The sequence below is a fragment of the Muntiacus reevesi genome, chromosome 20, assembly GCF_963930625.1.
Source record: "Muntiacus reevesi chromosome 20, mMunRee1.1, whole genome shotgun sequence".
NCBI classification, from domain to species: domain Eukaryota; kingdom Metazoa; phylum Chordata; class Mammalia; order Artiodactyla; family Cervidae; genus Muntiacus; species Muntiacus reevesi.
In genome coordinates this window covers 50,916,574-50,942,570 of record NC_089268.1, presented here as the reverse complement: position 1 = coordinate 50,942,570, position 25,997 = coordinate 50,916,574, and the positions used below count along the sequence as shown (strand labels likewise).

Sequence of the window (25,997 nt, the reverse complement as noted above, 5' to 3'; positions counted from 1 at the left end):
CCAACACCCCTCTATGACTTGAGTGAGCAAACCTGACGTGCCCCTACTGTTGCCAAATCTCCTAGAACAGGTCAAGTTCTGATATGAGCCACTGGCCTCAGGGTCACCTGGGGGTGATGTCCTGGCCCTACTGAAGCAGGAAGGTTGAGGAAGGCCCCAGAAGCTGCACTTTCACAACATCTCTTGGGTGGTTCTCATGCACCCCAAAATTTGAGGGCTTCTATTGTACAGAAAATAGAGTCTTTCTGAATGCATGTGAATATAACAAGCTAGGTTCTCTAAGCATAAGAGTGATACAGGCTGTTGGTCGGGCAAGTGAGATTATTTTTGGAAACTGCATATAAATAAATAAGAAGTAATCACAAAATTGCATATAGACACATTTAATCAAAGCAGATACTACACACTTTAGCTTGGATATCAATTTAAATGCACTTCGTAAGGCAGCTTCTTACAAACGTCACCACCTCCCCAAATACACACTCATGAGCAGTCTTCCCACTTGACTTGCTTGCTGTGATTCCTGACTCAGTGTAACGGCCGGGGAGCTGGGGAAGGTCACCCCAGCCCACCCCACTCAGCCACACTCCCTGCACAGAAGCAGATGCGTCCTGGGGTGGGGGTGGGGGGTGACATTACCGAAAGCGCCGCCAAGTGTGACCTTAATCCCATCCACTGTTCCAGACGTGCTCTCTCTCCTGGAGCCCATGAACACAGCCCCAGGCGCTTCAGATGTGGCTACTTGTTAAGAAAGGGCTTTTCCCCTTAATTAGCAGTGGCCCCCGGATCGGCCTGGCCCGGCCGTGGTGCCACGCCGCTGCTCAGCTTCAGTGCCTCCTTCCGCCCCTCTGGCAGGCTTCGCCCTGCAAGGCCTGGGGCGGGAGGTGGCCTCACACGGCCCCTGCTGGCCCGCCAGGCTGATAACCTCATTCTAGGAATAACTGACCATGGTGAACAGCAGCCCTAATCACCCCACAGACCACAGGCGGGGAGAGCACCCCGGGAAAACGGAGGGGCCTGCCGCGGCGTGCGGGGCCCCGGCGGCCCGGCCCCGGGCTGTGGCTCCGCCGACAATGCAGGACAAGAGGCTGCATCTCGACTCGCCCCTGACCGAGAGGAGGTCCCCGCCGATGAGGCCAGCACGCCCAGCTGACCGCCCCTCTAATTCCTCACTGAGCCCGGGACGGGGCAAGGGTGGCTGGAAGGGCGGCCCAAAGGGGCAGGAAGGAGGCTCTGAGAGTCACCGAGGGACCTCGACCAGAAGCACACACAGACCCTGGGGCTGCTCCAAAGCCGCGTCTGCAAATAACTTTTCTCCTTTAGAGAAACGGTGGCTGGCTTGCCACCCCATCCCTCGAGACCCTGATAAGCTAATGCTTGCCATGAAAGTAGGGGGCCTCAGGCACGGCCACCTGCTCCGGAAGCCCCGTCCCCCTCAACCATCCTCACAGGCCGGGGGGCTCTCTGCCAGCCAAGGAGAAAGTTCGGGTGCGTCCCGTGACAGACGGCAAAGAAGCCGTGGGGTGGGAAAGCCAGGAGGGGCTTTGCAGAGTCAGCCGCACCCCTGACCACAGGCAGAAACACGCACGCTAAGAGCCACACGTGCTCTCCCCGTGTTGTAAGTAAATTTCTATGTGTTGAATACATGTACAGTTTTCCTGCTTTCCGCCTCTTACTCTACATAGATTGCTGGTGGGAGTCAACTTAATACTGGAAGTCACAAGACCTCACGGGGGGTCATGGCCGAGATAGGAGAGGAAGGACCCTCCTTCCTGATGGACTCGCCTCCTCCTTCTTCAGGGAGGGAGTATGTGTGGATGTCCTACCAGCGCGCCCTTCAGGGAGGCGCATCACCAACTGAGATGAATGATGGTCTCAGCGCAAATGGAAAACCAATGATGATAAAAATATATATTTAATATGTGCCATGAGATAAACAGCCTTCACACATTTCTAAATTTTGTTCCTCAGCGTTCAAACTTCTAAACCTCCTGGGGACTCACTCACACCTCTTTCCTCTCGCTCCAGACAGGACGACACGGAAAGTTACACAGGTGAAACGCGGAGGGTAGTCACCTCATCAACCTTTCTGGTATCAGCGACAATTTTAAGAAATGGTTAAAATCACTTAAAATAGCTGTAAATGATGTTTCTGGTTCTCTGGTTGAGACTGACAAACATCTCTGAAATCTTTAAGATCCATCTCTGTTTGTAACAGCACTATTCACAATAGCCAAGGCGTGGAAGCCTCCTGAGTGTCTACCAATAGATGGGGCATGAGGAATGTGTGGTATACATATTCAGTTCAGTTCAGTCACTCAGTCGTGTCCAACTCCTTCCATCCTCATGGACTGCAGCACGCCAGGCCTCCCTGTCCATCACCTACTCCCGGAGCTTGCTCAAACTCATGTCCATCAAGTTGGTGATGCCATTCATCTGCCATGAAGTGTTGGCTTAAAGCTCAACATTCAGAAAACTAAGATCATGGCATCCACTCCTTGGAAGGAAAGTTATGACCAAACTAGACAGCATATTAAAAAGCAGAGACATTACTTTGTCAACAAAGGTCCAACTAGTCATGGCTATGGTTTTTCCAGTAGTCATGTATGGATGTAGAGTTGGACTCTAAAGAGAGCTGAGTGCCAAAGAATTGATGCTTTTGAACTGCAATGTTGGAGAAGACTCCTGAGAGTCCCTTGGACTTCAAGGAGATCCAACCAGTCCATCCTAAAGGAGATCAGTCCTGGGAGTTCACTGGTAGGACTGATGCTAAAGCTGAAACTCCAATATTTTGCCCACCTGATGCAAAGAGCTGACTCATTTGAAATTACCCTGATGTTGGATAAGATTGAAGGCAGGAGGAGAAGGGGATGACAGAGGATGAGGTGGCTGGATGGCATCACCGACTCAGTGGACACAAGTTTGGGTGGACTCCGGGAGTTGGTGATGGACAGAGAGGCCTGGTGTGCTGCAGTTCATGGGGTTGCAAAGAGTCAGACACGACTGAGCCACTGAACTGAACTGAACTGAACTGATGGGACCGGATGCCATGATGTTAGTTTTCTGAATGTTGAGCTTTAAGCCAACTTTTTCACTGTCCTCTTTCACTTTCATCAAGAGGCTCTTTAGTTCTTCTTCACTTTCTGCCATAAGGGTGGTGTCATCTGCATGTCTGAGGTTATTGATATTTCTCTCGGCAGTCTTGACTGCAGTTTATATATATTACTCAGTCATAAAAAGAAGGAAATAATGCTATTTGCATGGATAGACCTAGAGATTATCATGCTAAGTGAACTAAGTCAGACAGAGAAAGACAAACAGCACATGATGTCACTTATATATGAGGTCTAAAAATACGATACAAATTAACTTATTTACAAAACAGAAAAAGACTCACACAGCTAGGCAAGAAGCTTACAGTTAGCAAAGGGGAAAGGCGGGCGGCGGGGCTCTAAGTTAGGAGCTCGGGGTTAACCTACGAACGTGACTAAACGTAAAGCCGACAGCCAGCAAGGAGCTATTGCATAGCACACGGAACTCTACTCAATATTCTATGATGACCTGTAATGGAGAAGAATCTGAAAAAGAATATATATATAGATAAATATAAGATATATATAGATGTAACTGAACCACTTTTCTGTACACCCAAAACTAACACAACATTGTAAATTAACTATGCTGCGATATAAATTTAAAAATATGAAAACTCAGTACAAAAACCAAAAAAAGTAAAATTAAAAAGATAAAACATAAGAATTTTAAAAAGACCTGCGTCTTGAAAGCGGCCTTTCCTCCTTGCCAAGAGAGGGCGGAAGAGCCGCCTCACTCACCCCCCTAAGATCCCGGTGCTGCTCACGGTGTAGAAGCTGCTGACCGCGGCCTGCCTGGCCGTCACGATGCGGTGGTCGAAGGGCGCGGGCGGTGCCGGGGCGTCGGCTGGGAGGCGAGAGGAGAAGGCTGGTGAGAAGCGGCCCGTGTGCCAACGTGCTCGTTTAGAAGCAAAACGCAAGCGGCCCTCTGGATTCCGAAAGACCCGGGGAACACATCTTCACTTCATGTTGTGATTTGTGGGTCACCAAGGTGACCCCTGACACTTTTGAGAGAGGTCGTCAGGACCTTGGTCCCCACCTTCTTCAGGACAGCGTTCAGAAACAACGAAACAATCAAAGATCTCCATATAATGCCCAAACGGGTAATGCTCCCGGTCTGAGTCATTTACACTCAAATCCCTGACACTGTTTGACCCATTTTTTTAAAAGCACAATTGATAAAGTCCACAATTTTAATTAGAGAGAAAAAAAAAAATGAAAAATTTCTTCCATCATTGAAAGGTTTGATATTACTAAACATGACCTTTCCGAAATATTTTAGCCTTTGTTTAAGACACATTTAAAGCTTAAAGGGGCTTCCCTGGTGTCTCAGTTGGTAAAGAGTCCACCTGCAATGCAGGAGACCTGGGTTCGATCCCTGGGTTTGGAAGATCCCTGGAGAAGGGAAAGGCTACCCACTCCAGTGTTCTTGCCTGGAGAATCCCATGGACAGAGGAGCCTGGTGGGCTGCAGCCCACGGGGTCGCAAGAGTCAGACATGACTGGGCAACTAAGCACAAAGCTTCAAGATGGATTTTTCCCGACTAGAAACAGAACACCCAGTAACACTGGCTGAGAGTATATTCTCCAGCTCACAAGTTTCTCCCACTTTCACGCTCCAGCCTGAGTGTTTAACCTCCAGTCCACAGCAGGGTCTGTTCTAAAACACACTGTTGTTTAGTCGCTAAGTCATGTCCAACTCTTTGTGACCCCATGGGTTGTAGACTGCCAGGCCCCTCTATCCGTAGGATTTCCCAGGCAAGAATACTGGAGTGGGTTGCTATTTCCCCCAGGATCTTCCCCAGGTTGGATCTTCCCGACCCAGGGATCAAACTGGTGTCCCCTGCATCAGCTGGAAGGTTCTTTACCACTGCGCCAGCTTGGAAGGCCGTAAAATACATAGCTACGGACCAATATTCTTCCAGCATACTTTTCACTTTTCCAGAGTTACTGTAAAACTTTTCTTGCCATGAACCTATTCATTTCTCCATTTATTTGTTATTTAATCACCTACTAAGTGAAGCTTCTTACATGTGTCCAAAGGGTACAGAAGGAAGTAAGCCGATGATATTTTTGCTTTTAGAAATTTGCGTTTATTCAAAATGTAATCCTTAAACACTTATCTTGTGCTAGGCACTCTGTCAAGAGTTCATATTTTTAAGATTCAGATAATGATATTAATCTCTGGGCATCTGATCTGACAAGGATATTCTCCTCTCACACCATAAATATGCTGAAAAATGAAGAAGCTGGGACAGATTCCTCCTGGTGGCACTTGTCTCTTCACTGCCCCCAAAACAGTGATGGCGTTACAAACACAAATGGTATCGTTATGTTGTAAGGTCTCCTGCAGGACATTAGTCTAAGTGAAATTTAGTCAGAAATGCTTGCTGGAAAAGGTTAAGATGCTTTAAAGGGCTGGAACCAAAGCCGTTTCCTACCCAGGGGGGTCTCCAGAGCTTGCTGCCTGGGGGCCTCTGCTCCAGCGGGCTCGGGGGCTCTGCCTTGCAGGGAGTCCCCGGCGCGGCTGGCTTGCGGTGTGCTCCGCATGTCCCCGGCTCCTCTACCCACTGCATCTATCTTGCTCTTCTTGCTCTCCTCCTGGACCAAGCTCTCCTCGCCGCCTCTCCTCTTCTCGCCTCCCAAGGCCTCTGTTGGATCAGCTTTCTGCAAGGCAGGTCTTGTCGCTGCCTTTCCCACGGCTCGTGACGGGGGCGCGGCTTTTACGGAGCTGACATGCCTGGAAAATAGAATCCAGCCACAGCTTTCAACGTTCCCAAGAGAAAACTCTCAGATGATCACATTTCTGACCAGGAAACCTTCCTCGCAACGATGCTTCACTGATGGGATGTAAGCTTCGAGACAGGGAGCTGGCGATGTCAGAGTCTGGGGTGAGATGGAGATGGGTGCACCCCACCGTCCCAAGCAGCTGGAGACAGCCCACATCCTAGAGGCACTCCCTGACGACCTCACGGCGACCCCGTTAGTCCACTGACCCTTTTCAACAGCAGTCATTTTATGACTCCCTAACTAATTTGATCTTCATTTTTCACTTTCTTCCTTAAAGAAGAGGGAAACAACTGCATTAAAGCACAAAAAAAAAAAAAAGAAAAGAAAAGAAAAACAATGGTCTCTGAATAGGACCAGCAGTGAGAGGAGCCGCTGCTGGTGAAAGAATTCAACTAATGTCCACTTTCCGACACCTCCAGACTCTACTAAACCCATTTCTTCAGTGATGGACTTCCTTCATAAACATTAGCGGTTACATTTAGCTCTTGAAAAATTAGACTTCTCTATAAATAGCTTCCAAAATACATTATTCAAAAAGGAAATAAGAATTATATCAGCAATCCCTAAAAAACACCACAGAATGGTTAGATCTGGGTGCTCTTTGTTTCAAGTAGATTCTTGGTTCATCACAACATAGATTCATTCATTTTAATTGGCTGCGTAATTGCCTGAATTTCTATGTGAAACTTCGCAGATGAGGAAGAAGCATTAAATAACCTACTTCTCACTCAGTCCTCACAATACTTGTGAAGCAGCCAATGTACCATTTGATCAATCTGATCAATGCTCAGTTAGGAAGGATGTGCTCTATATTGCTAAAAAAAAGAAACTTTTACTTGATGTTTAGAAAATACAAAATGTGATTGACAGTAATTACCATATCTGTCTATCAGTTGGTAGGAGACATAGAAAGTGATAAATTGCTTGAAAATGTCACAGCAAGAAGAAAAAATAATGGCAAGAAAAATCCATGCTGCTGGGGAAGCGGCTTCTAAACTGTCATTTTGTTATCCTTCAGTATGGCCTTACATTACAATGGCACCTAGATCTACAGAAAATGGTGATTGCGGATGCAAACGCTGTAAACCCTACCTTTCGTGGAGTTGACCACCATTTGTTCTATCAACACACTGCTCTTTATTTGAACTCCTGTCCAGCCCTGTTCCGTGTGGAATCTCGCATCCTCCATCTTCTTTAGATCCTCTGTCACCAGGCTCTCCCTTAGAGCGAAGCCCCTTTTCCTCCCCTTCGAACACCAGACTTTCACTTTTATCCGCAGAGCCTCGCTCAGCTCCAGAGCTGTGAGCTTCCCGTCGGCTCAGGCTCCCTGGACATGAAGTGCCTCTTCCGTCCTCACTGTCTCTCGGCTCTGCGGAATTTCTGAGGGCAGAATCTGCCGGTTCACCATGGGGTCTTTCTGTCTGAAATGCGGCGGAACTTCTCTGAGCTAGAGACGCAGGGGTCTCCTCGGCCTGCTTCTCGTCGAGCTTGTTAAACGTTTCTTCCTCAGAGGAGGGCAGGTTCTTCTGGGAAGATCTCTCTAAAAGCCACCATAGGACACAAAATATTTTAATGAAGGTCACATGTGACCGGTGTCATTCTGGCCTCACAGAATGGCACCTTTATTCAGGCTTCTCTTTATCAGCAGATACGAGCTTTGGAAAGCAAAGTAGGAGAGCGTGTGGTCAATGGACTGGGGGCTGGGCCTCCAAAGATTCTCTGCTCGGCAGCTAGGAGGACCCAAAGCCAGTCAGATAAAGGTATCCAAGCAGCATTTGACCCAACACAGGGCTTCACGAAAGTGTAACTTCCTCTGGATAAGAACAACAACGACAGGACTTCATTCGTCAACATCTAATCTTACGGAAGGATTACCTGCGGGGGCCGCTGTCCTTTCCTCGGCGGCAGGCGCTGCTGAGTCCTCCAGGCCAGGGAGTGACCACACTTGCTCCTTAGCCTGTGGGGACACGATGGAGTAATCAGCAATGTGAATGACACGTCAGAGCAGGCTCTGTGGACCGCAGGGCTCCTGGTGCTTGGGGCTGGAGAATTTTTTATTATGGGGAACGTCTCTAGAATTAGAGGATGCTTGGCAGCATCTCCAGCATCTGCCCACCAGATGTCCACAGTACCCCCAGGTGAAATATCCAAAATCAGTGCCTCCAGAAATTGCTAAATGTCTCTGGTAGACAAATTCACCCCAGATTGAGAACCACTACATTACACAATTCAAGCACAGACAAAAATACCAAAAATAAATAGCAATTTAGAGGGCAGGATGGTCTGAATTGATGAAGCCCTGTAGCAACTGGAGTATTTGAAAGTGAATGAACTATTTTAAAAGAAGTTTTATAAAACTCTGACATTGTTTGTAGAAGAAGGCTCATCTTCTTGGATGGATTAGAGGATATTGACAATGTGTATGTTACCCTTGATCTTTGTTTATTCTGTCTTGATATTGTTCACGTAGAAATCAAATAAAAATCAGAGGCTATTTGTGAATGGGTTTTGCAAATCAGAAAGTAGAAAACTACAGTAAGCTTTCATAAAAGAGGCTTCTACACCACTTGGAACAGATGGCCCCTTTCTAAGGAGATGAGTATTCTTCTCCCAGCCCTTTCTCTGAATTAGTTTACAAACCCTTTTTAAATACCACATAAAAGGTAAACATTAACCCAATCCACCCAAATTATCACAAGTTCTGAAGTTATGCATTATAAATTAATGAAATTCTATGGATGTTCAAAGAATCAGTCTTTTTTTTTTTTACTTTGGAAAGAGCAAAATTTGCCTGTGGGTGACTTGCAGGCATGAAACACTATGTGAGTGCAGGTCATGGATATCAAGACAAATTAGAAGTGTGCTTTTAAACAACCCAAGAGGCAGTCCAATAGGTTCAGAGCATTTTCATTTTTCAGATAAAGGCCTTCAAACACAGAGGCATGTTTAGTAAATCTGCGGAAAGCCAAAATTAGAGATTAGAGCCTGGTAGTCTGGAATTTTCTCTTTTTTAGTGAAAGCCAGGACCACGTCCTTCAGCTTCCCCTTCGGCACAAGCACAGTGGTCAGCACGTCCCCCACCCCAAACAGCACACAACACTTTCTCCATGTTTTCATCATCAGCTTCCCGCTAGATTGTAGGGCCCACGTGGGCAAAAAGACAGATTCATCTTTGAATCCCTGGCATTTACTCAGGGGTATAATGTTGGTGGAGGTGATGATGGTGATGGTGGTGATGATAATGTTGTGGCTGCTAAAGATGATGGTGATGATGGTGGTGATGGTGATGATGATGGTGGTGGCTAGTATATACTAAGTACTGACTACATACCAGGCATGTTTCTAAGCCCATTACATCATTAATTTCTGCTTCCTCATAGCAACACTTTGAGATAGATACTACTAACTCCATTTTATAATATAGTCGGATAATTTAACAGGGTTATATAATTCAGAAATGGCATAAACAGGACTTTAAGTCATAACTACAGCTGTGCTGTCACTCTGAAAAAAGAAGTAGATTATAGGCAAGGTATATAATTAATATTGATGGAATATCTACCATACAGCCAGCATCACAGGAGATAAGATGAAAGGTTACAAGAAAATGCCATCAAATAGAAACAAGGAAAGAAATAAATATTCATTGGTCAGAAGATCAGAATTAACATGGAAGGAGAGAAAGAGAATTTCATTCAGGTTTTGAAAATGAGTCAGATAAGGTAGCTTAGCAAATTGAGATGTTTGATAGCCTTGTCTCGCCGCCTCGCTTTTGCAGTGAAGCCCCTGGTGGGCGGGTCGTGGTCTTCTGGATTCATACTGGAGGGCATGAACGTGGCGGTAACAGCACTGGTGAACTTAGGAAAGAACACTGGTGTGTGTCAGTGGGTTTCAGTCTATCAAAATACGCAAACTGGATAACGTGGCGCGCTGGCCCCAGGTGCCGCCTGCAGGGCCATCTCCGTGTCGGTGCTGGGGGCCCACAGGACGCGCTAGGCGCTAGGTCTGATTGGACCAACAGGAGAGCTACTGATTCTGAGGAAGGTCAGAGCCCAGTTTCCCAGCGAGGCTCTGCTCTCTCCCCTTCAGTTGTGAATCAGGCTCGCTCTACCCCTGAACAGCGTCAGAAGGGCTTCCCTCGTTGCCACAGGCTGTCTCCCTGTGTCACACTGACATCTAGAGGAGCCTGGACCCGACGAGCTCCAAACACGCGGCAGCTGCAGTTCTCCTTGCTGTTTGAACAGAAACTCCAGGAGAAGCTCTGACTCCGTGCACCGTCCTCGCCCGGGCACAGACCTTTCCCCGCACTCCGCCCCGCAGCACCGCGCGGCGGGCCTGCTGAGCCCACGCGCAAGAAGGAAGCCGTGATTACCAGACGGTGATGTCGGGGCAGGAACGCCCGTCAGGCTGCACCCCTGAAATCGGGCTCCCCGGGCGCTGCTGACAGTCTGCATCCCTGAGCTGATGCTACGGGATCGCCGAAGCTCTGTGTGGGGGATTATAGCTGCCTCAGAAAATTGTTTTCTTAACATCTCAATGAGACACGACCAAACTAACTGCCTAAACGCTAAGCTGAGGGTACATTATTGTTATTGAGGTGCCAAGGTGAACACTCTGGGTAACTTTAGCCTAATGCTTTAGAAATACAAAAGCAAAATTATAAAAGCTGTAATGTTACATTGTTAAACTTTGGTTAGACTCCTCACAGGGGAGAGAGAAAAACAGAGCCTAAAAGAAGACAAAGGAAAGAATTTTCAGAAGAAATATTAAAGCTGTGTCTCCTCGCCTGCTCCTGGAAGATGACTGTAGAGATCATTTGCAAGAGAAATCTGGCTCTCTTCATCTTCGGCGCACATGCAAACTCCTTGGGCCTTAAGGGAGAAAACTCCCTACAGTCCCCGGTAGACACGACCCGCTGAGCGATGTGCCGGGCCTGGCAGGACAGGACAGGACCGAACCTGGGAGGGAAGTGCTGACCTGGACCTCAGAGCTAGTGGGCAGACACACCCGGGGCTGCAGAAAACGTCAGGGCAGTCAGACGGCCACAGGAGAAGACCACCCTGCCAGGAAGACCAACGCCTCTTGGTGAGTCCACCAAGGAGAGAAGACTGCTCCCAGGTGCATCTCAAGAGAGAGACCAGAATCAACGGTGTTGGCTCAGGAAAGCCTAATGGGAGCCTCTGTCAAGGGCAGAGACCTGGGTGGTTTTACTCTCATTTGACAGCAAGATGAATCGGCAGTTTTGTAAAAACGGCAGCACAGTGCCCGGCTCACTGCCTCTCCAACGAGAGGTGCGTGGGACCAGCCCCGCTCAGATGCGCTCCCCGACCTGTCCTCGCGGACTCAGCTTGACTTACATTACACACTTTCAGGCTTGGTTTGGGCTTCCCAGGTGGTTCAAGTGGTAAAGAGCCCACCTGCCATTGCAGGAGACACGGGAGATTCGGGTTCTATTTCTGGGTTGGAAAGATCCCCGGGAGAAGGAAATGACATCCCACTCCAGGGTTCTTACCTGGGAAATCCCATGAGCCTGGTGGGCTACAGTCCATGGGGTCTCAAAGAGCTGGACACGACTGAAACCAACTGGGCATGCACGCAAGTTTTCTCATCCCCAGACCCCCTGCTATAACTGAGTGACCAAGTGGGTCCTGAACAGGGGTGTGAAGACCCAAGGTTCTGGGAGAGGCCGACCCTTGGTCTGCCCTTCCTCCTTGGGGGCCAGGTTGTGGACCCGAGACACAAATGTTGAAAATACACCCTCTTTCACTCTCCTCTCCAGCCTGCCGTTGTCAATTTAAAAGAACAGGTTAGAAATAATTGGGAGCAAATTAAGACCCATCTCCTAAAGATCTGGGCTGGCTGAGTGGTAAAGAATCCTCTTGCAATGTAGATGTGGGTTCAATCCCTCCCTGGTCCGGAAGATCCCCTGGAGAGGAAATGGCAACCCACTCCAGCATTCTTGCCTGGAGAGTCCCATGCACAGAGAAGCCTGGTGGGCTACAGTCCATGGGTCACCAAGAGTCAGACAGGACTGAGCGACTCAAGAGCAACCACCTAAGATCCAGGCACACGGGGCGTGCGGCTCATACAGACTTCACTTTCCCTCTTATTGCCGACGGACGCACTCCCCTCAGACATCTTAAAGAGGTTCATATTTTCTTACTTCCTTCCCTCCACCACCTCTCCTGCCTTTCCCAAACAGAAAACGCTGGGCCCTCTGCCCCTAACTGCTGCCCTTCCCCAGGAGCCGCCAACGAGGCTCTGCCTGGCCGCCCTCCTGCCGCCCTCCCCCTTCTCACCTGCCCGGATCCTCCTTTGCTCTGACCTGGTTCTCCTTGACCACCCGGCCGGGGGTCTGAAAACCATCAGTGCCTGGGTCCCCCCCCCCCCCCGCCGCCGCCAGAGCGCCTCATAAAATTACAGGAGTGGGCTGGAGACTGACATTTTGACCCCACCTGCACCCCATGGACTGTAAGAGAGGCCAGGTTTGGGAGCCAGGACTCTGACAGCTCCAGCCCCATCCCTCTGGCTTTTGGAAGCTTTTTTGGTTCCTCACCACCCAGGCAGCCCCACCGCAGCGTGAACGAGAGTGACACTGGGGAGGCCGCACTCCTCAGCCCTGCTGCTTCCCTCCCTCCATCAAGGGTCTTCGATCCTCCCCAGGATGGATTATCTAGCAAACCGCTGCCTCCGCCTCACCGGCCACCAGGGACACACGAGGAAATGAGTCCAGGGGTGCTTGCCCAGCAGACCGCAGACCCCCCTCCAAGATGATCTTGCGGGGGATCTGGAGAGGGGGGAGCCAAGGAAAAGCCCACATTCCCACCCACACCCCTGGTTCTCCCCTGAAATCTTCGCCTTGCTTCCTGGTCAAACTGAGGCCATCACAAGGGATTGGATTCCTCCACCCAAATGCGGGTGAGCAGAGGAGGGGAGACTGGCTGCAGTGGGGCGACACCGCCTCCCAGAGCGCAGAGTTATTTGCACACTTCACACAACAGTGAGTCTGAAAGCCCCGGACGGCGGCTGCCTGTCTGCTTAAGGGTCTGCCCCAGAACAACACGTGCACTTTAGACGGGGCGGCAAGGTTGCTGAGCAATGGCACTGGGGGTGTGTGCGCGCGCGTGTGTGTTAATAGCCAATTTCAAACTCAGGTAAAAATGGGATTCGAGCTCCTTGATGTGCATTTGATTAAAATGAGTCTTACTTAGCATAACTCCTCTCTTATACAACACAAGACCCGACCTTGGAATGTTTTCACATGAAGTTTACAGCGTTTTTTCACCACCTAATAAAATCCTTTGATTTCTCCCCGCCACAGACAGTTTTATAAGGATTCATTTCACGTGGTGTTCTCCGTATGCGCTTTAATTTTTATTTTACGTGCGCTTTTATCGCTCCATCTCCTGTATCCTGCTCCGAGAAAGCAGCGGGCGGTCCAGCGCAGCCCCCTGGGAAGCTGGCCCACGGGGGTGGGTGGCTCTCTGGGGAACCCAGCGCTCCCCAGGCGAGGGGCTGTGTGGCCCCTTGGTTTAAGGGAGGTTAAGAGATCCGCACTTAGAGCAAAATACTGAACCTGCCAGGCTTTGCCTTTCCACAGCTTCCCCAGGGCAGCAAGTTTTGCAAGCACGTTACAAAGCAAAGTGGCTTTAAAAGGCGTCTCTGAGAAGTCTCTGAACATGGAATGTGATGCGAACATTGTAGATATAAACTCGTCTGTGATGACTCTGCCCCAAAGTTTAGGTGGCTGGTCCCTTCTACTCAGCCAGGTCTGGGTCCGGCTCCCCCTGAGACCTTGTCAGAAACGCAGACTCTGTATTGCGTGCAACTTGCCTTCCGTGCTTCAGAGACTTAAGGAGCAGTTGCGATGATGGGGAGGAGACGAGGTTAGAGGCGGGTGCTGGCACTCACATTTTACTTCATGAGGATCATGAAACCTCTTTTTCCAGGAGGCGAGAGCAAGCCGCGGCGACTTCCTCTGAAACGTCTGATTGGCTTTCTTTGTGCGTCGCCGAGCTCGACACTAGAGCAGGTGCTCAGTCAGCGCCTTGCTTCGGACTCTGCAGTCCTCCCTGCATCTGCCCTGGGCCCAGGAGCCGGCCCTCACACCCGTGCACGCTCTGACGCCCCTGCGCTCTCAGCCTCTGCCAGGCCGCCGACTCTGGGCTGAAGCCTGGCGGAGTTAAAGGCACTCTCCGAAGCTCTGTCTGCTGGCGAGAAACCGCTTCTGGGGGTCTTTGCAGGCACCTTCGCCCTGGAATCGCTCTTCTGCCGTGATGAGGATTGAGTGACCAGATGCCGTGGGGAGGTGTCTTGAGGGCAGGTCACAGACACCGTGCCTGCCTGTTTGTACCTGAGTTTGTATCCATTTCTCAGCTGGTGAGGGAGCTGCCTCGCAGGGCTGACTTCTCCCCTCTGCCTCGGGCCCTGTCCGCACGGAGGACGGCGATCCCTCGGGACCTCTATCAGGAGACTCGCATCTCCCCGCCGTCCCAGGGGAACGGGGTGTGCGGGAGGTCTCCTCCCCGGCGCTGCTCGGGGGCAGCGGCTCGGGACGGGCGCTGAGACGCGCGCTTCAGGCCTGCTCTCGGGCAGCCCCGGCGTTGAGCCCGGCGTCCTTGCTTCGGCGGGAGAGAGCAGACTGTGGGCACCGTGGGGGAGGAGAGGCCAGGACGGAGGAGAGAGCAGCGTGGAGACACAGACGCACCACGCGTAAGAGGGGTGGCCCGCGGGAATTCGCTGTGTGAGGCAGGCGGCTCAGAACCGGGCTCTGAGCGCCCAGAGGCGCGGGGCGGCGGGCGGCTCAAGGGGAAGGGGGCGCGGGCATGCCCACGGCGGACTCACGCTACCCGCCAGCACAGCTATCCTCCGATTAAAAATAAGTTTATGTTTTTAAAAAGAAAGCGCTATCCGCTGACTCCAGCAAGAACAGCAATCTCTTGTTCACGGAAAGATCGCTTCGTCCATGAACAAAAGTAATACATGTGGAGAGGTAGCGTTTTTCATTACAGAAAAAATGCTTTATATTTTCCACGATGACTGAAGACAGAACAAGGAGAAACCGACAAAATCACCTTAGATGGAATACCACAGGTTTAAATTACATGTTTTAAAGAAATTAAGGCAATGAAAGTAGCTTGCTTCCCAATCCGGTGGGTTTGGGATTCCCAGCCACACAATTCACAGTAAAGGAACACGGTGTTTTAAACGTTCAAAATAAAACAAAGAAATAGAAAGCTTACTAAATCATAAAATTATTTAGAATTTGAAGAGACCTTGAAGAGCACGTAGGCCCAGTCAGCTCAGCTAGAGAGCAGAGAAACGAGTCTTCCCAGCTCCACTCAGCTGCAGGAGATTTTAATACTGCGTGCCAGGTCGCTTCAGTCGTGTCTGACTCTGTGACCCCGTGGACCGTCGCCCAGCAGCCTCCTCTGTGATGGGATTCTCTAGGAAAGAATCCTGGAGTGGGCTCCCGTGGCCTCCTCCAGGGGATCTTTCCGACACAGGGATCGAACCCGTGTCTCTTACATCTCCGTCTCCTGCGTTGGCAGGAGGGCTCTTGACCAAAGCGCGCCAAATTAGCTGAAGCATTGCCGCTGGAAGGGGTGGTTCTTGTGAGTCCTGGTGACCTTCCCCACAAGGCCTTCCTCCCTCAAGTGCCAGCTGACTCACGCCTGACAGACTCGTTCTCCTTTCCTCTCACTAAACAGCCAGCCCCGCAGTGCCTTTTCCAGACGTGCGCCCGGCTCTCCTCGTCCCGTGTGTTACTGCCCGGCAGTTTTCTCGGCGCTCAGAACGGGCAGCTGTGGAGTTGCTTTATGCTGTGGACCGGTATAAACAGAAGCAGTAATCTATGCTTCAGTATCGGGTCGCCAGAGAAGGACACAGGCCAGGTAAACTTTAAAGGGACTGCTTTTGTCTGGAGGGAACACTTCTCAAATTAGGCCCAATAGTGGGGATTAAGGAGACTATTAGTGCCTGCAGTTGTATCCAATAGAGTAGATTTGGGCTGGACAGGGTCTGACAACGAGGAGGGGCTGGCCTGCTTTCCTCGGCTTGTGGGCGACCCACCTGGAATTCTCCGTGGGTTTCCACAGGAGGCAAAACCAGCACACAGTTGCTCATCCGTCTTCCTGGAGACTTTGGCCAGACCAGCCCCGGAAGAGCAGGAAATAAATCAGTGCCCACGAGGAGGCGACAGCTGGCCGCAGCCCACTCAGCACTGCACCATCCTGGCTGCAAACTGCAGCTGCGGGCATTCCAAGCCCAGAACTGAAGTCTGTTTTCAGTTAGCAACCTCGTATAAACCTCGTCTGCGTTCACTCCACGCCACTGCAGCCCCTCATCCAGTTTAATGAACTCTTTCTTCTCTGTGAACCTGACTCACACACAAAGATAACTGCGCTAGGTGAAAAGTCATGAGCAAAATGTTCACATAAAACCGGCAACTCATCCTCTGTTCACTGAGACGCACGGTGCGCTGGAGGTTCACACGCCAGGCTACTTCATCCAGCTCCAGAAAATACATCTAAACTGTGAAATGAGAAACTGCTAAAGGGAAAAAAAAAAATAGAAGTAACTTTTTCCAACTCTTCTGGTCATGTCTCATTATTTTCATGTATTAAAATTTAGGCAAAAGTCTAAATATACTTGAATTTCACATTTAATGAGATCAGTTCAATTTGGCGTTTAACAATCACTGTAAAAGTTTTCATTTTGATTTAATTCAGTTATAAGCAATATATTTTTCAAACTGACCTCATTATTGCCGGAGTACATTTACACAAATATATAACTTACTGCAGCTACATCAGTCACATCTGAACCTGAACATTTCTTCACCTGCTAGCACTTTGCTGTTGTTCATTTTCTATTCACTCCCACAAAATTACTCATACTGGCACCAATTTCTCCTATTTAACAGAGAAGTAGTGTTATTTAAAAATAAATAAGTTCAGTTTCTAGGTAAATGTTATAAAAAATATTAAGTATTTTTTATGAATTCTACTCTTAGTAGCACCTCAAATTTTTTTCTCTACTGAAAGTTATGACAATTAATGTCAAAGTCAAATGTGGGGCTTTTATTTTAATTTTAAAGAAAATTAACCAGATGAGGGTTCCAACTCTTATGAAAATCCATGTTCTATAAAATCGGGACTCCAGCTGCAAAAAAATCCTCAACTCAAAAATTCTAAGATCTAGGGATTTTTTTCAAGTGATTAAATAACTAAGACTAATTTATTTTATAACATGAATATAAATATATTTAATGAAACAGCATACTATTTATATGCATTTCATAATCATCCATATTTTTATTAAACCTTGCTTCCATCAATACTGATTTAACCAAATTCATGTCTGAAAGTGTACATAACCTTTTCCCCCAGGTAATCTAATATCATTATCATAATTTAAAAAATAGGAATTTTGATAGAATTAGTCTCATCTTTGCATCTAAATATACTGTCTCTAAACAATGCTTTATTTTAGAAATTCATAATGCTAAATAAGTTTCCTTACTAAATTCAAGTACTAGCCAACGAACACCAGCTTTGAAACTGAAGCTGGGAAAGCAGACTGAATCTATAAACGTACTTACTTAGAAATAACAAAAATGTGTGCTTATGAGTCACGTTCTCTGATGAAAACTGTTTTTTTTAATTTGCCTTTAAGCATTATATTTTGTTAGCTTCTCTTCAAGTCGTTTATCAAATCATTTTTTCAGAGGATACCAAAGAGTTGATCTTAAAGTTTGACTTCACAGATCTGCCATACAATGTAACCTTTGTTGTCATGAATGAATTTCGGCAGTGGAAAAAGAAAAAAGTCACTTCCCCCGTTCCCATTCTCCCAACTAACAAACAGAAGGGACTGTCCCCTCTCAGATTTGCTATGACCTGGGCCATCGGTCTCACTAGCCCGAGCTAGCACAGGAGTTAATTAGCTGCTAATAGACTCAAGGATTCTGCCAGCACTGGACTTCTCACAGGGCTGTGTTTTGTTTATATCCAGGACTATATGTTCCTTCCACTTAATCTTTTGGCATCTTACTTTGTACTCCAACTCAAATTAAAAGCTCTGGCCTCCTCCCTCCATGGCTGCCTCAGTGCAGAAGTCTTTATTAAGACCGGGTTTGTCTTCTGGCTAGGACACCTCGGTAATTTTCCTACAGAGCTCACATCCTTGAAAACGCTATCTGGTTTCCTTCTAAATGAGCATCTCTGATAGGGCACTCGTAAAAATATCTAAGGGTTCAGTCTCTCTTCATCAGCCACATGCCTATCAGACTGCAGACAATCCCATCCGCGCAGACGATGCTGTGCCTTCATCTCAGAGCTCATCCCGGGAGTGGTCCTCGAAGTCCACACATGATCAGGAGCTGATGGCTGTTTGGCACGTCTTCCTGCCTTGGCCATCATCACGCCGCTCCCGGCTTCTCCTCCACCATGTGCTTGACATCTGTGAGCACCGAGCCCCAGTTTTTTCCTCCTTGGAGGACTCACGGACACTTTCAACTAAACTCTATAGAAATGATCTCAGAATTCTGTGTTTAATCCCATGATTCAATTGATCACTAGATCTTACCATTTGGTCGTGCTGTAAGGATTTCAAACTGTACAAATCTAAAATAAAACCCACCATCTTACACTTGCGTGGCTTGCCTTCAGGGGTTCCAGTCTCTGTCCACAGTGCTCTGTCTTACTTGTAGATCTGCCAGGGAGGCGCGGTATCTGGCTCAAAGCAAGCCAGGGCCAGGCCTGACCTCACACTCGAGTCTCCGTCCTCCCACTGGGCCCTGTCCTCAGAGGAGGCTCGCCCGCCTCAGACCCAAGGCCATGGCAAGCTCCACAGTTCAGATGTGTGACCGGCACCACAAGTGAGCAGAGGAAAGCAAACAGGAATCCAGAGAAACACAGCTGTGGATTCCAGCTGGGAAGACAAACCCTGCAGGCTCTGCTGCTGGCTAACAGGGCCCGATGCTGGGCTTGGGCCCCAGGAGGCAGCGGCAGTCTCCAGGGAGGAATCCAAGGGGCTTAAGGCCTAGACTCGGCTCTCACACACAACCAAACTTGGAGGGACCAGCAAAGCCTGGCCCTCCTCCTAATCTGAGGCCTCCTTGGGTTGTGGGGTGCCCTGGTGTAGGAGGCCCCCCCAAGAACACAGGGTGCCCAGGGGCTGAGCATCACCTCTGAGGACCGTGCAGAGCCGGGAGCAGCATCGTGTGATGGTGAGATGAGCCAAAGGAGCCCAGCGCCTCGGCACAGACACTTCTTTTCAGGAGAACTCTAACAGTAAAGCTCTGCTGTCTCAGGAAGGGCAGAGACGTCAAGGCCACCTCACAACTCCCGCCTCTCCCCATGCCTGCCGGTCACAGACCCCCGCCACCAGCCCCTGGGCTGCTGAGGCCCGGGATACCTCGGAACGGAGGCGCAGATGCTTCCAACCGGAGGTCGTGAGAACAGGTGCAAGGTCGAAACGCACCCTACAGGACAGCACCCATGACCCTAGCTGCAGAATAGTCACCTGGAGAGCCTCTGAAGCATTCCAGCCCTGGCGCCCCATCCCAGGCCAAATGAGTACCTCATTTCAACCCTTTCTAAAGCCTTAGCTTTGTCAGGTTTAGCAAATAAAAACACAGAACACCCAGTTAAATTTAAATTCAGATGAACGTCAAGTAATTTTTTAATATAAGTGTGTCCCTTACAAAAAAAAAAATCATTCGTTATCTGAAATTCCCCTATAAGTGGTGCCCTGTCTATTTTCTTGGGCAACTCATGTGAGTAATGCACAGTCAAGGGTGGGGACAGTTGTCCTGGGGTTAGCTCGTCAAGGTCCTAGCCCCCTAATTTGCAAACTGTCTTAAGTGGAGAGTTCTGTCACAGCCAAGACTCCTCTGCGAGGTTTGTGAACTAGCATTTAATTCACCAAACTTCCATAGTGTGTGCCTAAGACAGCCAGGGTCAAGAGCAGAGAAACCAGCAAGATGGGCTCACTGTCGTCCAAGGACTAGCCAACCAGAGGCGGAATAGAATAATAAATTATTTCTTATAATTTCTTATAATTCTTCAAAATATTTACCCAAATAGTCATTGATCATGTTGACATGTCTATTTGTCAGAGAAGTCCATTTGGAGCAGGACTTACAGAAATCAAAACTTGTTTTGAAAGCTTTTGGATGTGACATCAAATCTTCATTTTTAAAAATTAACCGCTTTTATGTACTGGCTTAAAGCTTCCCTCATCTGTAGGTTTTCTGGTCCTGAAAGCCTCTTCCCGAGATCTGAAGCCGCCCCTCTCACGCAGGCTGCCCTTGGCTGAGGAGCTGGGCTCCCCAGAAGACTGGAAGCACCTTCCAGCGTCTTTAATGCTGGAGTTTAGAATGTTTCGCAGGGTGAGCTGAAAGGAACGGTCACAGCACAGCCTGTTTTACTTAGGGTCCCTCATAGATGCTCAAACACGTGGTTACTAATAGTGTCCCAGGTACTGAAATCTGCTAGCCGTCCATCTTCCGGATCGGGGTGGTGAGTTAATTCTCATAATAATATCTCTCGCCCTAACTAGTCTGGAGGTGTGTTTTCTCGAGTGGCAGGGAGCTGGTCTGCACGCAGCAGCGCACACGAGTCCGGGGTGGGAACAGCCGTCCTCCGACCATGCCACAGCAGGGAGGACGCTGAGGACCACGGCTCCGGGCTCTGTACTGAGGACGGTTCTCTAGCCAGTCAGAACGTCACCTGCTCTGCTGCAAGCCAGTTCACAAGCCTCTGCATTTCCCACAAGATACGGCAAGGAATTTAGTTGCGGAAATTAATCTAAGTCGTGGCACTCTCACGGCAGCCAGTTTAATGACCCAAGAGAAGAAAGAATGAGTTTAGCACAACATTTCCTTGATGAATGCAACTTACAAATTTGTGGAGGTATTTTCTAGCAGTCCTTGTCTTCACCCTCAGATGGTCCATATTCTAAATATCCTCAAGTCACCAGTTACTTCCAAACTTTCTCATGAAATTCTCTTACCTCTGGCTCAGTAAAGATGGAATGAAATGAGGGTGAGACTTTTTATTTTCTAACTGTGCTTGAGTATGACACAGGGGGAAACCTTCTGGCTACCCTTCATGAGCTTCTGCGCGGGGTGTCAGCCCAGGGCTCACGAACACACTTTCACAGGGTGGTATCATCTGAGAAGCTGTAAAGTGCTAAGATGCTTTGGAAGGGCATCTCACACGTAACATTATCCACTAATTAAAAACTATTTTTAAGTAATGCTAACGTTGGGTATCTTTGGTTTAAAAGAAATAAGGCAACATTTCGGGTCTGTAATTTTTAAGTAGGCTCTGGGGAGTCGTTCTGAAGAGCGACCTACGAGTGACTGATGATTGTTTTTCCTCGGAAACAAAAGTTCTTTCCTCCAGTCGTGGAGGAAAGAAGGAAGGTGCTTCTGTAAAGATATAAATAATTAGTCAAAGGTATACATCTTGCAAGTAAGTGTATAACATGTCAGAGGTGGCAGGTGAGGTGGGTTTTTCTCCTCTTTTGTTTTAAAGCAGAAAAGAATATGCTGTGAACGTGTCTATTTGAGGCAACCTTCACGGCGTTCCCACTAACAGTCACGAAACCTGAAACCCGCAGGCGCTGACTCTGCTGTCCCTGGAACAACAGCTCCATCATGGCCCGGGGCCCGCGCTCAGCAGGGGCCACCTGAGCCGGGTGGGGGTGGGATGACCTCTGGGGTGCGACGCCATCAAACTCAGCTGGCCGCCTTTGTCCATCAGTGGCGTCCACCTGCTGTGTCCATGAGCCCCTGTGCTCTCGGCCACTCAGCTCGCAGAGAGCAAGTTCCAGAAGACAGACCAGTTGTGGGTGGGCTCACGTTTGTGCAAGTAGCCTGGGGAGGGCCATCCAGACCTGTATATACTTCAGGCCGCCTGAAGTCCAGCAGGGAGCCACCGGTCACTCAGAGACCTTCTCCGGTGACATAGAACTTCCTGTGACCTCTGACTCGAGCTACGCAGAGCAACAAGAGAAGACCCAGGGCATTCCTCTGTCTACGGCATTCATGCCTGGAGACGCTGGTTTTAACCATCACGAGCGTCATCAGCAGAGGTTTCTCATCTTATCTAAGCAGAGTTAACCAGTCCTGGTCTCGAAAGCTTGTGGGGCCACTAGTGTTACCTGCCAAGGTTCGAGGCCCCAGGGCTGTGCCCGTCTTCACAGAGCTGGTCTTCACCACCAGGGTCTCCGGAGAAAGGGCCAGACAAACTACCCTCTGCCCCTGCTCAACTGGGTACTTTGCTTGAAGCCGGAAAAAGTCCTGAAGAAAACAGGCTCTTCAAATGCATGGAATCTTAACTCTGGGAGGGGACCGCCCCTGTCAGATGGACCACTGGCCCAGAGTCAGGAGGCTGGGTTCTAGGGGCGTTTCTGCTAACCAGTTGCATCCCTTGCGGACAGCACTCCACGTAAGAGACTCGGGTTTATCGCCTCTAGTTTCAAAGATCATTAAGGGGCTAACACACAGTGATGAATGTGTAAGTGTTTTTGGAAAAAGAAAAGCATCACAAACACCAGCTTGATGCAGGGTCCCCAGAACAGGCGGGTCAGCTGTCGGCATAGACTCCGCCGCCCGGGGAAAGTCCACCTCCGCCGGGGAGGCGTGTCCGTGCCTGACCCCGACATTTGGAAGAACACCCCCCCGTTGCCATAAACGCCAGCACAAAGCCGGCACCAGTATTTTGTAGAGCAGGCCGTTCCCACCCAGAGTCATGGCACAGCTTAACACTCAGGAATCCCCGGGGAGGTCGCTGGGGGCCAGCCTGGCCAGGCGGTGCCGGGTTTCCCAGCCAGTTTAAAGGTCAGATCCCTTATTTGGGCCCAGACGTTGGCTGACAAACATACCCTGAGCCACATCCCATGGAGAACTTCGCTTCTGTCATTCCTCCTTAAAACACTCTCACCCAAACCCAGAATGAAGGAGGATTTTTCTTGAATGTAGAGTAACATAAAGCCAGAGGACTTCCCTGGTGGTTCAGTGGTTAAGACCCCGAGCTTCCACTACAGGAGCCATGGGTTCAATCCCTGGTCGGGGAACTAAGATCCCACATGCCACGTGGACAAAAAGATAAAATAACTTAAGCCCAAAACCACAACGAGATACCACACCACACCCATCACACCTGGGAACCTAGCATAAAAACAGTAAGTGTTGATGAGGATGTGAAGAAATCAGAACTCTGCACTGTTGGTGGAAACGTAAAATGGCGCAGCCACTGGGGAAAAGGGTGAGGCGGTTCATCCAAAGATTTAACAGACAGCTACCATATGATCAGCAATCCTGCTTCTGAGTGATACCCAAACGATCTAAAGGCAAGGATGCAGAAACATATTGGCACAACTCTGCTCACAGCGGCGTTATTCACAATGGCCAAAATGTGGAAGAAACTCTAGCATCTGCTGATGGATGGATGGATGGGTGGATGGATGGGTAAACACTTTTCAGTCTCGCTAAGTTAAAAATAGCCCTCTATGTACTAGGAATGAACAGAATGTGTTCAAGTTTGATCCTGCTTGGATGAATTCTTTAAAGCACATACATATATGCTGGCATTCCTAAAAGAAATCACAGGAAATTATCAACAGCATTCACTGTGGAGAGAAACTTGAGTTGGAGCCGCAGTGTCATTTCTCATCATTTTCAAGTTTCCTGTACTGTTTGAATCTGTGTCCCCATGCTGGTATGTGTATGCCCATTCATTCATTCAAGATAGAAAGCTGAACATGCTCAGAGGAATAACACAGAGCCCTTGACAGAAAATTCTTATAGTCAAGTGAGAAAGACTGAGAAGTGCATTATCAAGAGAATTATTGCATATGGGTTATAATTGCTTCAGAGACTGGCTGCATGGCCTGCCTTGGCTGTTTTTTTCTAGCTGAGTGATCTTGGGCGAGCTACTTAACCTTTCTGTGCCTCCACTTTCACCTGTAAGCTGAGGGTAATAAGGGTTCTGACCTTACACAGCTTTCACGAGCATGAAGTGAACATACACGAAGCACTTAGACCAGTGGCTGGCACACAGTAAGCTCTCAATTAGCACCTGATGCTCTTACGATAAAGATGCAGACAGGGCTACCCCAGCCCAGGGGAAGAGGGCTTCCTCCGGGGGCTCCTGGTTATGGAGGCTTTGAGGTGGTATTGCCCCTTGAGCCAGGCCTGAAAACATACCCAGGTCTTTGCTGGTGAGCAGGAGGGAGAGGCCGTGTCAGGAAAAGAGAACCGAGGACAGGCAGAGCAGGCGGGCTGCTCAGACAGCCGCCCCAAACAGGCAAAGTGAACTCCTGAACTTTCCTTCCAGGAGCTTCGCAAGGAAGTGAAAAAGAAAGAGCAACTTTGTTCATTTTTAAAGTCCAGTAGGTAACTTGTGCAGAGGCCGACCCTTCCTATGGCATTTCAGACTCCCTGGTTAAATTGCTTTTTTATAGTCTTCTTGGTAGAAGTTCACACCTGATCAAACATCTGTAAACGAGCCAGTATAAAAATGAAACTCCTAAAACGCAAAGCAGACACGCAAGCAGAACTGCAGGGTGGGCGGACCCGCGGGGAGCGCCCCGCACCTCGCGAAATCCGATTTGCACCTGCACCCTGGCCGAGCGGTTCACAAGGCGCCTTCTGGCACGGGGCATGACCGCGTGGCCGTCCACGCCAGCACCCACCCTGGGGGACTCCAGGGGACAGTCCAGCACCTCACATCTGCCTGGTGGCCCCCTGTCCGGTGGGCCTGTGACCCCGGCCCCTCAGGTTAAAGGCACGCCAAGTCAGCAGCACCATGCGCGAGGCTCCCAGGCGAGAGGCCTTCGCTGACCCCGGCCCGGTGTCCCTTCCGGGAGTAAAGGCAAGCATTTCCTCCTGGCACGGGAGGGCTGAGCCTCTAGGAAGTCAAGCAGCTTGTCCAGTTTGACCATCCTCAAGACGTGCGCCCACCTCCTCTCGCTCTGCATTCAGTGCTCCCTTTACCGCTATGAGCTGCCTCCTCTGGGAAATACTTTACACCCAGCCCCCCAAAACCCCAGTCTCTGGAGTCAGCGAGCTGGGGACACCGGGGCTGGGGTCTCCGGCCCACACACAAAGAAGCCTCTCACTGCCCACGGCCCCAGGCACTCACTCGGCCTGGTCTCAGGACAGATCATGTCATAGGTTGCGAGCAGTCTGTCTATTGTCCTTTTCCCCATCTTCCCTTCTAAGAGATACCTGGATTGTGTGTTCGGCTAAAAAACTACATTGTTCAGCCTCCTTTGTAGAAGGGTTGGCCATTGAGACATAAGCATCAGAGAGTAAAAAGCTTTCAAGGAAAACTTCTTGCCCTTCCAGTCCTCAAGCTGCAGGGAAAGCAGTTCCATGGCGGAAGCCCCAGTAACCTCCTTGGGGACGTGAGGGAGAGGCCGGAGGGTTTCAGAGAACTTGACTTTGAACCAAACCTCTGGACCTTTAGACTCTCAGGGTCTAAACCTTCATGTACTGAACTCACGAGAGCATGAATTCTAGAAAATGTTAGCCACTCGGTCATGTCCGACTCTTTGCGACCCCACGGACTGTAGCCCACCAGGCTCCTCCGTCCATGGAATTCTCCAGGCACGAATACTGGAGTGGGCTGCCATTCCCTTCTCCAGGGGGTCTTTCCAACCCAAGGATCAAACCCAGGCCTCCTCCATAGCAGGTGGATTATTTACCGTCTGAGCCACAGGGAAGCCCTTCTGTCTCTAGAAGCCACGTACCATTCCTAAGTGACTGACTCTGACCATCGTTCCCATGTTCGTTCACACCAGTGTGGTTGGTAAAAGTCAAGCCTACTTGACAGAATTGATGAAGAATAAAAATAGCTTTTAGTCATCTATCTTCTCAACAGGAAACAAAGAGGTGCAGCTGTGTTATCAGGGAGTCTGTGAGTCTGTAAACTTCACATCCATAAGGCTGAAAGTCACTGGTCTCCTTGGAGCCTTCGCGTGACTGTCCGAGGCCAGCTCCCTGCCTCCTGTTTCACTCCACTGGCGCCACTCAGGACTGCTGTGGCAGGCAGACCAGCAAGGAGCGAAGGACACGCCGGGCTCCCGAGAGAAAGCCACA

General features: G+C 49.4%; 1 protein-coding gene across 6 annotated transcripts in view; it reads right to left on the bottom strand.

Moving 5' to 3' along the window:
* The window catches only part of MYLK4 (myosin light chain kinase family member 4), a 69,425-nt gene that overhangs the window by 18,573 nt on the left and 24,855 nt on the right, over window positions 1–25,997 (bottom strand). For 4 of the 6 annotated variants that reach the window (XM_065912735.1, XM_065912736.1, XM_065912739.1 and 1 more), the window contains 4 exons: window positions 7,757–7,838; window positions 6,974–7,421; window positions 5,533–5,831; window positions 3,834–3,939 (listed from right to left, as the gene is read on the bottom strand). In XM_065912735.1, coding sequence (XP_065768807.1) covers window positions 3,834–3,939; window positions 5,533–5,831; window positions 6,974–7,421; window positions 7,757–7,838 — 935 coding nt within the window. The remainder of the gene's footprint in view (window positions 1–3,833; window positions 3,940–5,532; window positions 5,832–6,973; window positions 7,422–7,756; window positions 7,839–25,997) is intronic. The other 2 variants (XM_065912741.1, XM_065912742.1) reach the window with 1 other exon arrangement.